The 14,472-nt window shown below is 48.5% G+C and overlaps 1 protein-coding gene across 1 annotated transcript in view; it reads right to left on the bottom strand.

Annotated features, from left to right (window-relative positions):
- The window catches only part of LOC115092429 (disintegrin and metalloproteinase domain-containing protein 9-like), a 402,794-nt gene that overhangs the window by 219,576 nt on the left and 168,746 nt on the right, over positions 1-14,472 (bottom strand). Inside the window, exon 10 of the mRNA XM_029603262.1 lies at positions 4,430-4,599. Within this exon, the coding sequence (XP_029459122.1) occupies positions 4,430-4,599 (170 nt within the window). The remainder of the gene's footprint in view (positions 1-4,429; positions 4,600-14,472) is intronic.

Here is a 14,472-nt window from a genome sequence, read left to right as displayed (position 1 = left end):
CTTGGGTTAGATTGTTTGTATTGGTAGCTGGGGCGTTGTTGCTTTTGTCATCTATGAGGTTTTTGACAATGTTGAACAGTGCGTTTGAGTTATTGGATGAGTTTTTTATCTTTTGACTATAGTAGTTGCGTTTCGTTGTCATAATCGTGTTTTTATAGGTGGCAAGTTGAGTGCGGTATATTTGAAGGTTTGTTGGGCAATTAGATTTTCCCCATTCTTTTTCCATTTTTCTGAGGTTTGTTTTCATTGATCTTAGATGGGAGTTAAACCACGGGTTGTTTTTGCCGTTGGTTATTTTTCTCTGTCTTGTTTTTACGGGATTTATCTTGTTAGCGGTTTGTTCTGTGAGGTGGTGCCAGGATTGTATCGCTCTGTTGATGTTGGAGAGGTCTAGGTTTGCAAGTTGTTTTCCTAGTTCTTTTTGTAGTAGGTCCGGTTGAAAGGGAGGTCGGTACTTGAATGAGGTAGAGTCGCTTGCGCACGTCGTGTTTCTGGACTGTATATGTGTTTTGCATTATATAAGGAAGTGATCAGACTAGGGGACTGGGTTGGCTGAGATGGATGTATCCGAGAAATGGTGATTGGTGAAAATCAGGTCCAAAGTATGACCAGCTTTATGAGTGGGGGTGTTTACTTGTTTTAGGTTAAAGCTGGAAAGCATGTCTATTAAGGTTTGGCAGCTTTGTGTTTTGGGGTTGATGTCTGTGTGGAGGTTGAAATCGCCTAGAATTATAGTTGGTTTTTTTGTGCTGATGTTAGTTATTAAGTATTCCAGGAGCGGTGATATTTCATTTTCTAGGAGATTTGGAGGGCAATAGACTAGGCATATTTGTAGGTGTTCAGCGTCAAAGAGAGCAATTTCGTATTTCTTTGGGAGGTTGTTAGGGATCAGTTTCATGGAGAGATTCTTTTTTATTATCAGTAGTAGTCCGCCTTCTCTGTGGGACTTTCGTGGGATAGAGAATAGGTCGTAGTTGTTGTTGGTTATTTGATTCATAAGAACTTGGTCAGTATTTTTGAACCAGGTTTCTATTATTGCTATGAAGTTGGGATTTTTTTCTTGGATTAGGTCGTTTATTAGAATGTATTTTTTGGTTAATGATTGGGCGTTTATTAGGAAGAAGGTGAAGTAGAATAGGCTTTTTATGTTCTTCTTCAGTGGGATGTTGATGAGATGTTGAGTTTCCTCTGAGGAGGAATCATGATTCGGCTGATCGGTGATTTTGAACTCAGTTTCCTTCTGGATTTGGAGTCGTCGTGTGAAGCTTTGTTGGATTCGATTTGTTTAGCCTGGCCCTGGGTGGGTGCGGGTTTAGGTGTATGGATGAGAGTTTGAGGTCCTGTTTTGTGTCTTGTGGAGAGTTGGTCGTAGGATGAGAGTTATTGTGGCTTCAGAAGTGGTGATAGAGGGGAGTGCTGGGTGGGATTAGGCGCGATGAGCATTGATTAAAGAGAAAATATATAAGTGGGGTTGGTATCTGGTTAGTGTAGGTCTGGAGTATATGGTAGAGGCTTGAGATTAGAGGCCTTATTTATTTACTGATTGTATCTGTATCTGTCTTTCGGTGAAGTTTGTTTGTAGGCGTTACCACAGACTAGGTTACACGGTGGAGCAGGTGAGATAAGAGCTAATGGGCAGCGCGATGGGGCTGCACAAAGGGGTGTACAAAGGGGCGCAACGCCTGGAAATCATGCCAGGATTTAAATCCCCTCCTGGTTGCGTCTAGGGTGACGTCAGCAGCGGTGCGGCTGGATCGGGGTCAGCTATCTTTCGCCGGCGGTGAGTAAATTATGGCCTCGTGGCCGGCGGTGGGCTGTCGGTGGTAGGGCGAGCATTAAAGGCCTTACCCCGATGGCGTCCGGCGCTGGCTGCACGGCCCTGGCTCCCAGCTCCTACTCGATGGTGCGGGCAGCGGTGGTCATGCGGCATGGTCTGCGATTCGCGGTGAAGAGAGCACCTGGAGATTGCGTCGGGATTTAAATCCCCTCCTGGTCGCGTCTAGGGTGACGTCAGTGGCATTGCGCCTGGATCGGGGTCAGCTATCTTTCGCCGGCGGTGAGTAAATTATGGCCTCGTGGCCGGCGGTGGGCTGTCGGTGGTAGGGCAAGCTTTAAGGGCCTTACCCCGATGGGTCCTGACGCCGGCTGCGTGGCCCTGGCCTCCAGCTCCTACTTCGATGGTGTGGGCAGCGGTGGTCGTGCGGCGTGGTCTGCGATGATCGCGCCGGGATTTAAATCCCCTCCTGGTCACGTCTAGGGTGACATCAGTGGCATTGCGCCTGGATTGGGGTCAGCTATCTTTCGCCGGCGGTGAGTAAATTATGGCCTCGTGGCTGGCGGTGGGCTGTCGGTGGTAGGGCGAGCTTTAAGGGCCTTACCCCAATGGGTCCCAGCGCTGGCTGCACAGCCCTGGCTCCCAGCTCCTACTTATTTATTTATTTATTTATTTATTTATTTAGGGGTTTTTATATACCGCAGTACGTAAAATGATACATCACCGCGGTTTACAATTAACAATAATTAGCAACAGGCTTTACAGATAACAGGTATATAAGATAACAGGCAGTACAGATAGTAAACCATAAATTAATATAATGTTTTACATACAAAAAATGATTTCGGAAGAAACAAACTCATTTACGAACTAACACAACAACTTTAGAGCATAAAATGCAATCATAGAGCTGGTTACTTCAATGGTGCGGGCAGCGGTGGTCGTGTGGCGTGGTCTGCGATTCGCGGCATAAATAACAATAGTTATGTCCATCTGTTACGGACATGATTTTGCAATATTGGCAAAATTTGTGTTGAGTCCGTCGGTCGCAGGCAGCTGCGACCACTCTGCCTTAACTTTTTCTCTCCCTTTTCTCTCTCTCTGGGCAAGACGGCTGTCTCTGGTGCCAAGTGCCACGGGCCTCGGCGGTCTCAAACAAGCATGGGCGTCCCCATCCACCATGCTCACTCCCGTGGCCTCCTAGGGCGTGAGTGCGCACATCTCTGATGCTCAAGTACACGTCATGTGGGAACCTCGGGGGCGGCCCCACCGCATACTGTCGATACCTCTGGGTATATCAAGCCTCCGCTTCCGCTTCACCAGCGAGTTAGCAAAGTCTTCTCTTCACTACTCTGCCTGTTCTAAGTTGCCAGCTTAGAAGCTATCTCTTGCTAAGGGCCTCACTCCTACTGAAGCTTTGGATACCCACTCCATGGGGGTCTTTCACTTCTACCACCCTTTGGGGCCTCACTACCTAGACAACTGTTCCTCTGGGGTCTTGTCTCTCTTTTCATTACAGGATCGGACTGCTGGGTATTTGCTCCTCGAGGGCCTATTCCTCTACTATCCTGCACCACGGACCTTCGGTCCCACCATTCTACAATCAGGAAGACGCCTGCTCTCCGTGACTGGGTGCTCCAACTCCACCCACGAGTTGCTCCAACTCCACCCTGCCTATTGTGAACATCTGGGTGAGACTACACTACTGAGCCTGTTGAGCGTATTGGCACCTCGTGGATTGGTGCATTACCTTCCTACCTTACCATCTCTAGGGAAGTATAATAAAGACTTATTTGATACTGTGTCTACTATCTGCTCAGCCAATCACAGTGGTTCCTCACGGGGCTCTTCCCCGTGGGTGGAGTCATCTCCACTGTGACCAAGGGTCCACTATGGCTCAAACACAACAATTTGAAACCGAGGGCTTTAGGAGCCATAATAGCACTGAAAAGTGCTGTTGGGGATTCACAACAGTGAAGTAGAGAGAAGAAATTCACGAGAGGAGAAGAATCCGCACCCGATCGCTATGCGGGAAAAGCAAGAACTGAGAAGAGATTGTTGACCTTGCAGTAAGGCGTGCAGCAGGCAAAGTTGCTGTCTGAGCTCAGCTAGTGGCAGATAAACTTAACTAAAGCTTTGCTGCTGCTAGAAGAAGTTCCTACCAAGATCCACCAGGGGGCGATCCCAGAAAGCTTGACTAATTCAGCCTGCTTATCTATGGAAATCTGTTTAAGTATATGTGGTATAGAACAATAGCATGTTATTTCTAGCTTAGGTAGTCATTGATGTATAAACAGCCACAAGTTCAGCTACTTGTCTTTAGAACATATTTAAATGCTTTGGATTAATTATGGATATTATATTGAAACTTCTAAAAAAAAAAATCTGTTGTTGTAAGATGACAATTAGATGCCATACTTAACATTATATCTAGTTACAAACGCATTAGATACATTCACATTAGGAACTGCTCATTTATTTTGTTATACCAAAAATGTTTTGAATCAAGTTTTTTCATTTTAATTGTAAACAATTTACATTAGTACTTTTTCTCCTTTTTTTCAACTGCAAGAAAGACACAGTCAATTTTTGTGCCAGCCCATCAAGCATAACACAGAACAGTATTAACCAATGTTTCATGAAAGGAGTTTTTACACCAATAAATATGCCACGTCATGCTGCACTCGTGGGAGAACATGACTTTGTCTCCAGAGCATAAATCTAGCCAAGATTTCCAGAGCAGATCCCTCGACAGAGATTTTGTTTCCATCTTTCCAGATGTCTACTCCTTTCAGTATTGCTGAAAGTTTTATGTCCCAAAATATCTGAAAATCAAAGCCATATGAAATCACTGTGTAAATTTTTCCAGTGTGAATAGCTTGAAAATATTTGTCTAATTAGAAACTCAAGAGTTGAGGCCAGGCTAAAGAAGAAAACTATCAGTTAATCTGATAAACATAGAACTGGATGGCTTCAGTAGTTGTTTAGATCAGGGGTTCTCAGCCCAGTCCTCAGTACATACCCAACTAGTCTGGTGTTCAGGATATTCACAATAAATATGCAAGAAATAGATTTGCATACAATGGAGGCAGTGCATGCAAATTTATCTCATGCATATTCATTGTGGATATCCTAAAAACTTGACTGGTTAGGTGTGTCCAGAGGACTGGTTTGAGAACTACTGGTTTAGATTAATCAGGCCTTGGTGGTGGGCTAAGGGATGTGGGAGATGGCAGGGTGTTGAATTAAGTAGGGGACTTAGTATGCTAATGAGTAAAACAAAAATTGGCTTGAATAAGGAGTGATATCCTACAAGCGTTCAAGCAACTACTGTTGGCAGCAGGGTGGACAGGAATAACCAGGCAGTTTGAATGGCCGATCATCTACTATGTTACCATGTTATTATCTCTCAATATTAGACAATCATGCAGACAATCATTGCAGTGCATGTGTGTGCACAGCAACATTTGCCTGGAACTGCTGGGGGTGGGGCCACTATCTCAGATGTAAGAAGAGAGGCAGGAATAGTGGAGTACACCATGGGGCAGAGAAGAAAAGAAAAACATGAGTGGCGGCAGCAGTGACAATGTCAGCGGCAGAGCTGGTGGAGTTCCAGGCTCTTTTCTTTCTTCAGCCATTAGGACCCGAGGAACCCCACCAGCCTTGCTGCTGCTGTCGCCATTGCTCTTTTTTTCTTTTGTTGGTGGAGCCCGGGGAGCCCCCATCAACCATGCTGCTGTTCTCTTTTTTCCCCGCTGGTGGAGCCCGTGGAGCCCCTCCAGCCCTGACACTACTCTTTTCTTTCTTCAGCTGCTGGTGCCTAATTGTGGCAGCAGCAGGACTGGTGAGGTTCTTTGGATACCACCATCCTCAGAAAGTGGCCAAGATGTGATGGAATGGGAAGTGTGTTGGATGGCTGAGCCAGCCTCGGAAAGGCTGCAGGGGGAGGAGGGTTCCCGGGCCCCAACGGTCAAAGGAAGTAGCCCAAGGTGGAAGAAGTAGAAAGAAGAAGAGAGCAGTTGGATTGGGTGGGAGGAACGGGAGGGGAATGGTAATTAACGAGTACAGGAGTGAGGGGGAAGGCTGAGTGAGAGGAGAGACAAGGAGGGGAGGGGTAAGATAGGAATGCTAAGTGAGAGGGGGAAGGGAGTGCAGACACAACTCCCTCCCCTTCACACATACCATATCCCACACCACCCCCCCCTCTATAGTCACATCCCACAAACACTACCCCCACCCCCACACACTCCCCCAGACCTTCCACACATGACCACCTCATCCCTCCCCCCACACACACATACCCTTCCTACCACCAACACTCCGTACACACCACCACCACCCACACATACACTCCCCATAAAAACATAAGAACATAAGAAATTGCCATGCTGGGTCAGACCAAGGGTCCATCAAGCCCAGCATCCTGTTTCCAACAGAGGCCAAAAACCAGGCCACAAGAACCTGGCAATTACCCAAACACTAAGAAGAACCCATGCTACTGATGCAATTAATAGCAGTGGCTATTCCCTAAGTATAATTGATTAATAGCCATTAATGGACTTCTCCTCCAAGAACTTATCCAAACCTTTTTTGAACCCAGCTACACTAACTGCACTAACCACATCCTCTGGCAACAAATTCCAGAGCTTTATTGCGCGTTGAGTGAAAAAGAATTTTCTCCGATTAGTCTTAAATGTGTTACTTGCTAACTTCATGGAATGCCCCCTAGTCCTTCTATTATTCGAAAGTGTAAATAACCGAGTCACATCTATTCATTCAAGACCTCTCATGATCTTAAAGACCTCTATCATATCCCCCCTCAGCCGTCTCTTCTCCAAGCTGAACAGCCCTAACCTCTTCAGCCTTTCCTCATAGGGGAGCTGTTCCATCCCATTTATCATTTTGGTTGCCCTTCTCTGTACCTTCTCCATCTCAACTATATCTTTTTTGAGATGCGGCGACCAGAATTGTACACGGTATTCAAGGTGCGGTCTCACCATGGAGTGATACAGCGGCATTATGACATTTTCCGTTCTATTAACCATTCCCTTCCTAATAATTCCTAACATTCTATTTGCTTTTTTGACTGCTGCAGCACACTGAGCCGATGATTTTAAAGTATTATCCACTATGATGCCTAGATCTTTTTCCTGGGTGGTAGCTCCTAATATGGAACCTAACATTGTGTAACCACAGCAAGGGTTATTTTTCCCTATATGCAACACCTTGCACTTGTCTACATTAAATTTCATCTGCCATTTGGATGCCCAATTTTCCAGTCTTGCAAGGTCCTCCTGTAATGTATCACAGTCTGCCTGTGATTTAACTACTCTGAATAATTTTGTATCATCCGCAAATTTGATAACCTCACTCGTCGTATTCCTTTCCAGATCATTTATATATATATTGAAAAGCACCGGTCCAAGTACAGATCCCTGAGGCACTCCACTGTTTACCCTTTTCCACTGAGAAAATTGACCATTTAATCCTACTCTCTGTTTCCTGTCTTTTAACCAGTTTGTAATCCACGAAAGGACATCGCCTCCTATCCCATGACTTTTTAGTTTTCGTAGAAGCCTCTCATGAGGGACTTTGTCAAACGCCTTCTGACGCCCCAGACCCCACATAAACTATGTGCCCTACACATCACTATCTCCCATGCACATCTCTCTCTCTCACAAACACACACATACACACACTTCCCTTATACATGCACACATCTCACCCACATCACCTCCTCCCATACATACACATTTTATGCATGTCTCATGCATCATGAACCCCCCATATACAACCTCAACTACCACTCACCCACAGAAACATGCATACACCTCACATATACACATAACTACCACCACTACCCACCAAACACACACTCACATGGACACATCTCACACACACAACCACCACCCCACCCCATACACACTCCCCACATACCCCCATAGTCTATCCCCACACTCTCCCCCAGACTCACCATATACCACCTCTCCTCTCACACCACCCCCACGCACAGATCTCACAACCACCTCCATGCTCACATCTCATACACTCAACCATTACCTACACACACAAACGTACATATCTCATCATCTTCTGCATACACACAACTCACACTCACCAACCAATTCCCCCTCCAAATGCACATCCCCACCCCAAACATGCACACATCTCATGCACACACACCATCACTGCCACCCCTCCACACACACTTCACACACCCCACCATCCCCATGCACATTTTACACATATACACATCACTACCCCGACACATACCACACACATACACATTTCCACCACCCTCATGCATATCACACACACGCACTACCACCATCACCCCTATGCACACCTTATCTCCCCCCACGCATACCTCATACACACATACACACCACCACTCCATGCACACCTCATACAAACACCCCACATTCCCACACACACCTCACACATAAACCACCATTGCCAACCCTAACTCACAGAAATGCATCCACCACTGCCAACCCACTGCCAACCCTCTCCCAACACACACCACCAACAACTTCCCTCCACACCACCACTAATCACTAACCCCCCAATCATAACATCACCAGCAACCCCTCCCACATAAACCACTGCTGCCAACCCAACAGTTATACACACCACTGCTGAGGTGCACGTGGACCCTTGGGCTGGCTAGCGTATAGGGAGGATTCACTGAAGGGAGGCCTGAAGTGATGTAAGTAGCCAGGAGGTGGTACAGAACCAGGAGGCCGGATGGGACCTTCACCTTTACCAGCCCACATTCCCCACAGGTTGAACCCTTGGGTGCCGGGGCCGGCAGGACTTAGGAGAGGGTCTCCTGGCAAAGGGAAATCTGAAGTACAGTCCAAGTAGAGGCAGGCTGAAGCCTAGAGTGGTCGGAGATGAGCCAGGGAACAAGGCAGGCAGCTGAGGTGCAAGACGAGATGGCAAGTCAGAAGTCGGGGCAGGCGGAAGACAGACGGAGCCAGAAGACAAGCAGAGATCAGGGCAGGCAGCAGACAAGGATTACCAGAAGCCAGGCCGAGGAAAAACCGGAGGATCAAGCAAGCAGGAACTGGATCAAGGAAGCAGGAGCAGAGCTGAGGAGGCAGGAGGGCTGGAACGGAGCTGGAACAGGCAGGCAAACAGAAACAGAGCTGGAACAACAGGCAGGCAGGAACACAGGAACGGAGCCATGGTGAGGAGCTGATGCACTGAGGAAAGGGGGGGCCCCGGCTGTGGCCATCTGGGGCCAGAATTCCTAACAGTACTCCCCCTTATGCCCCATCCCTGGGGGTCTTGGCTTGTCAGGATTATCTTGGTGGAATTGGTGAAGAAGGTTCTTGTCCAAGATATTGGAGGCCGGCTCCCACGTATTCTTCTCCAGTCCGAATCCTTCCCATGATATTAGGTATTCCCACCATCTATGGTGAAAACAGACATCAAGAATATCTTGTCCTGGTAGATGACGTCCACGTCAGCAACCGTCTTCTTGGGCTCAGGCGGTGCATGGTGACATCTAGAGAGTACTAGTGGCTTGAGCAAGGAGATGTGGAATACATTGTATATTCGTAGACTTGAGGGGAGCCTACTCGTTCAGAGATTACAAAGGGTCCAATATATTTAGGAGCCATACGCATTGAAGGCACTCTTAGCCAGATATGTCAGGTGCTTACCTAAACTCGATCTCCAGGGTGAAAAGTAGGAGCGTTGCGCCGGTGCTTATCCGCTTCCTTCTTAGTGGTATTAGCGGCTCGCCTCGGGTTAACTTGTGTGGAGTCCCAGAGCGAACGAAGTTGGAGCGCGGTGAGCTGGGCTGCAGGAGAATGCACAGTAAGAAGAAGTGGCAAAGGTGGCTTGGGCTTTTTCCCGAAGACCAGTTGAAATGGAGAGATTCCTGTAGCGGAATGGGTATGATGGTTGTAAGAGAACTCCGCTCAAGAAAGCAAAGTCACCCAGTTGTCCTGCTTATCTCCGATGAAAGAGCGTAGAAATGTCTTTAGGTACCAGTTGGTTCGCTCAGCTTGCCCATTGCCTTGTGGATGGAATGCTGTCGTGAAATCTAGCTGCATGTCAAACTTCTTGCAAACAGCTCTCCAGAATTTGGCGGTGAATTGAGATTCCACGATCTGAAGCTATGTGCTGAGGTAATCCATGTAAATGGAAAATATGCTTAGTAAAGAGTTGTGCAAGTTCAGGTGTGGTAGGGAGTTTTGCGAGAGCCACAAAGTGGGCCATCTTGGAGAATCTGTGTACCATGACCCAAATGACCTGTTTTCCCTCGGATGGTGGTAGATCAACAATGAAGTCCATGGATAAGTGAGTCCATGGTTCCTCGGGAATGGGAAGAGGCTGCAACAACCCCCACGGGTGACCTGGCAAACGTTTCTGTCTGGCACATGTAGGGCAAGAATCCATGTAGGCTCGGATGTCCTTGCTGACGTGTGGCCACCAGTAGTAGTGGGACAGGAGCTCTAAGGTTCGAGCTCTGCCTGGGTGACCTGCAGTTAAAGAGTCATGGGCCCAGGTGAGAACTCGCTTTCTCAGACGAATGGGCACAACAGTCTTACCCTTGGGGTTGGGTATGTCGATAGCTGCTACAAGTACCTTGGCAAGATCAAGAATGTATTGAGGAGTGGCTGGCGAATCCTCTGCTTCAGAGGTGTGTGAAAGTGCGTCCGATCGAATGTTCTTTGACTCTGATTAGTACCATAAGGAGGAATTGAAACGACTAAAGAATAAAGACCATCGTGCTTGCCGAGGATTTAGTCACTGGCCCAGCACAAATACTCCAAATTTTTATGATTGGTGTACACCACCACCGGATGCTGAGCCCCCTCCAACCACTGGAGCCATTCTTCAAAGGCCATCTTGATGGCTAATAACTCCTTGTCCCCGATGCCATAGTTTTTCTCCACAGGAGAGAATCTTCAGGAGAAGTAGGAGCATGGTAGCAATATGCCCTTATTGGAGATTTGGCTGAGGACTACCCCAACCGCCAGGTCTGAAGCATCGACCTCCACAACAAAGGGTCGAGTGGGATCTGGGTGGTGTAGACAATGGTCTAGCAGGAAGGCTTGTTTCAAGTTTTGGAAGGCTTCGAGAGCCTCAGACGGCCACTCCCTAGCATTAGCCCCCTTTTTAGTCAGGGCTGTGAGTGGTGCTACCCTCCGAGAGTAATGAGGAATGAAGTTCCTGTAAAAGTTTGCGAATCCCAAGAAGCATTGGAGGGCTTTAATGCCAACTGGCTGGGGCCAGTCTCTAATGTCAGAGACCTTCTCGGGGTCCATGTGAAATCCCATGACAGATACTATGTATCCCAAAAATGGCAAGGACTCTTGTTCAAAAACGCATTTTTCTAGCTTGGCATAAAAGCGATTCTCCCTAAGTTGTTGAAAGACTTGGTGTACGTGCTGCCAATGAGCGGTAAGGTCCTTCGACCTTACCGCTCATCAGCAGCACATACCGGGCAACACATACCATTGGCAGCATGTACTGGGCAGCACGTACCATCTAGGTACACGTATCATCTAGGTACACAATCACAGAAGAATGAAGCATATCTCGAAGCACCTCATTCATAAGATTTTGAAAAATCACTGGCGCACTGCATAATCCAAAAGGCATGACCAGATATTCGTAATGTCCATCGCGCATGTTGAATCCGGTTTTCCACTCGTCACCTGGTTTGATTCGCACTAAGTTATATGCTCCTCGAAGGTCGAGCTTGGTAAAGATCTTAGCACCTTGCAGGCGATCTAAAAGTTCAGGGAATCAGCAGAAGAGGATATCTATCCCGGCATGTGATGGCATTAAGACCCCGGTAATCTATGCAGGGCCTGAGGTAACCATCCTTTTTGGCGACAAAGAAGAACCCGGCTCCCGCCGGAGAAGTAGAGGGATGAATGAACCCTTTGCCCAAGTTCTCCTGCACATATTGGGACATCGCTTGGGTCTCAGGCAATGATAATGGATACTAGGGATGTGAATCTGGCTTCGGACGATTGAAAATATTGGACGATATTTTCAAAATCGTCAAAAATTGGGGGCTCCCCAAAATGATAGGAAAACCCCCGATATTGATCGTGGGGGTTCTCTTATCGTTTTGGGGGAGGGCGGGAAAAATGGCACACAAAAATAATCCCTAAACCCACCCCGACACTTTAAAACTAATACCTTAGCTTCCCCCACCCTCCCGACCCCCCAAAAAACTTTTTACAGGTACCTGGTGGTCCAGTGGGGGTCCCTGGAGCGATCTCCCGCTCCCAGGCCATCGGCTGCCACTAATCAAAATGGCGCCGATGGCCCTTTGCCCTTACCATGTGACAGGGTATCCGTGCCATTGGCCGGACCCTGTCACATGGTAGGAGCACTGGATGGCCCACGCCATCTTGTGCTCCTACCATGTGACAGGGGCTGACCAATGGCACTGGTAGCCCCTGTGACATAGTAAGGGCAAAGGCTATCGGCACCATTCTGATTACTGGCAGCCGATGGCCCGAGTTCAGGAGATCGCTCCCGGACCCCCGCTGGACCACCAGGGGCTTTTGGCAAGTCTTGGGGGACCCTCCTGACCCCCCACAAGACTTGCCAAAAGTCCAGCGGGGGTCCGGGAGCGACCTCCTGCACTCGGACCGTTGGCTGCCAGTATTCAAAATGGCGCCGATAGCCTTTGCCCTTACTATGTCACAGGGGCTACCGGTGCCATTGGTCGGCCCCTGTCACATGGTAGGAGCACAAGATGGCGCCGGCCATCCAGTGCTCCTACCATGTGACAGGGTCCGGCCAATGGCACAGATACCCTGTCACATGCTAAGGGCAAAGGGCCATTGGCACCATTTTGATTAGTGGCAGCCGACGGCCCAGGAGCAGGAGATCACTCCAGGGACCCCCACTGGACCACCAGGTACCTGTAAAAAGTTTTTGGGGGGGTCGGGAGGGTGGGGGAAGTTAAGGGATTAGTTTTAAAGGGTCGGGGTGGGTTTTTTTGTTTATCGGCTCAGACGCAGCCGATAAACAAAACCGCGATCGGGCCCAACGAAAAAAACCCCACATGTGAATCCGAACCGGAATCCGAACCGATTCCGGTTCCGATTCACATCTCTAATGGATACACATGCCCACGGGGAGGCATCAAGCCTGGAAGCAGGTCGATTGCACAATCAAAGGTCCTATGTTCCGGAATGAATTTGGCTTTTTCTTTAGAGAAAACATCAGAGTACTCCATGTACTGTGACGGCAGCGACAAGGGGGTACTAGACAAAAGAATACTAGGCCAGGGCAATGTCTGTAAGCAGGTAGTGAAACACTCCTCCTCCATGTCCCAGGAAATGAGTGGAAAATGTTCCTGCAGCCACAGTAGTCCCAAGACTATAGGATGAATTGATTTTTCCAAGACATAAAAGGAGATCTCCTCCTTGTGGAGAACCCCGGTATGGAGGGTCAGTGGAGAGGTTCTAGTCAAGATGCAGCCTGGCAGAGGAGTCCCGTGGATGGAGGATATTCGTAGGGGTGGTGTATGCAGCAATGTAGGAAGTTGCAGTTGTTGAAACAGATCCGCTAGGATAAATTTCCTTCCAGCCCCGGAATCTATAAAAGTTGAGAAAGATGTGCCAGAAAACTCCAATGAAACAGATACAGTGCATTGGGGAGCAGGATTCACATACCCTAGGATTAGCTCCCCGGAGAAGCCTAGGCTTGGAAGTTTTCTGGCTGCTCCTTGCATTGTGCCAACATGTGTCCTTTACCTCCGCAATAAAGGCACAAGCCTAATGAGTGACGCCTTCTCCTCTCTTCAGAAGTAAGTGGGCTGCGTCCCAATTGCATGGACTCTTCACCCCGATTAGAGTGAGTTTCAGAAGGTGGAGCTAGCGGACGGGAGAATGACTGAGCCAGGGGCACTGGTCTCTGAGCAAGTTTAGTCTCTCGAGCTCTTTGCTGGAGTCTGCGATCGATACGTCCAGTGAGGTCGATCAAGGCTTCCAGATCATCAGGGAGTTCCCGGGCAGCAAACTCGTCCTTGATGCAAGATGACAAGGCTTCCAGAATGATGCCGCACAAACTGTCCTCCCGCCAGAAGAGTTCGGAGGCCAGGGTGCGGAATTCAACTGCATAATCCACCAAAGGACAAGGGCCTTGTCGTAGATGAAGGATTTTGGTTGCTGCGGTAGACTGCCATGCCGGTTCATCAAATACTTGCTTGCAAAACATGGACCCTTGAGCTGGCTAGAATATGTAGAGGATCTGCTGAAGGAAGGCCCGCAGCAGAACTTATACCAACCCACGTTCCCCACAGGTTGAGCCCTTGGGTGCCGGGGCCAGCAGGCCTTAGGTGGAGGTCTCCTGGCAAAGAGGAGTCGAGGCAGGCAGATGAGCAGGGTGAACGGAGACGGTCCAGAGGTCATGTCAGGCAGCAGCGGTGAGAAACGAGAAAGCAGGCCGGAGGTCGGGGCAGGCAGCAGCATAGCGGAGTCAGGAACAAGCCAAAGGTCAGGACAGGCAGCGAACAGAGAAATACCAGAGCCAAGCTGAAGTCAGGAACCAGGAAGTCAAGCAGAGCAGGAGCGTAGCAGGAACTGGATCACGGAGGCAGGAACGGAGCAGGTATTGGATCAGGAACACGAAGACAGGAACACAGGAGCAGGAACAAAGAGACAGCAACCAGCAACTCAAGAGAGTATGACCTGTTGCTAAGGCAAAGCAAG

The sequence above is a fragment of the Rhinatrema bivittatum genome, chromosome 5 (genome assembly GCF_901001135.1).
Source record: "Rhinatrema bivittatum chromosome 5, aRhiBiv1.1, whole genome shotgun sequence".
In the NCBI taxonomy this organism is placed as follows: Eukaryota; Metazoa; Chordata; class Amphibia; order Gymnophiona; family Rhinatrematidae; genus Rhinatrema; species Rhinatrema bivittatum.
The sequence above is the reverse complement of the archived record's forward strand: the minus strand, read 5'-3'. Positions and strand labels throughout refer to the sequence as shown.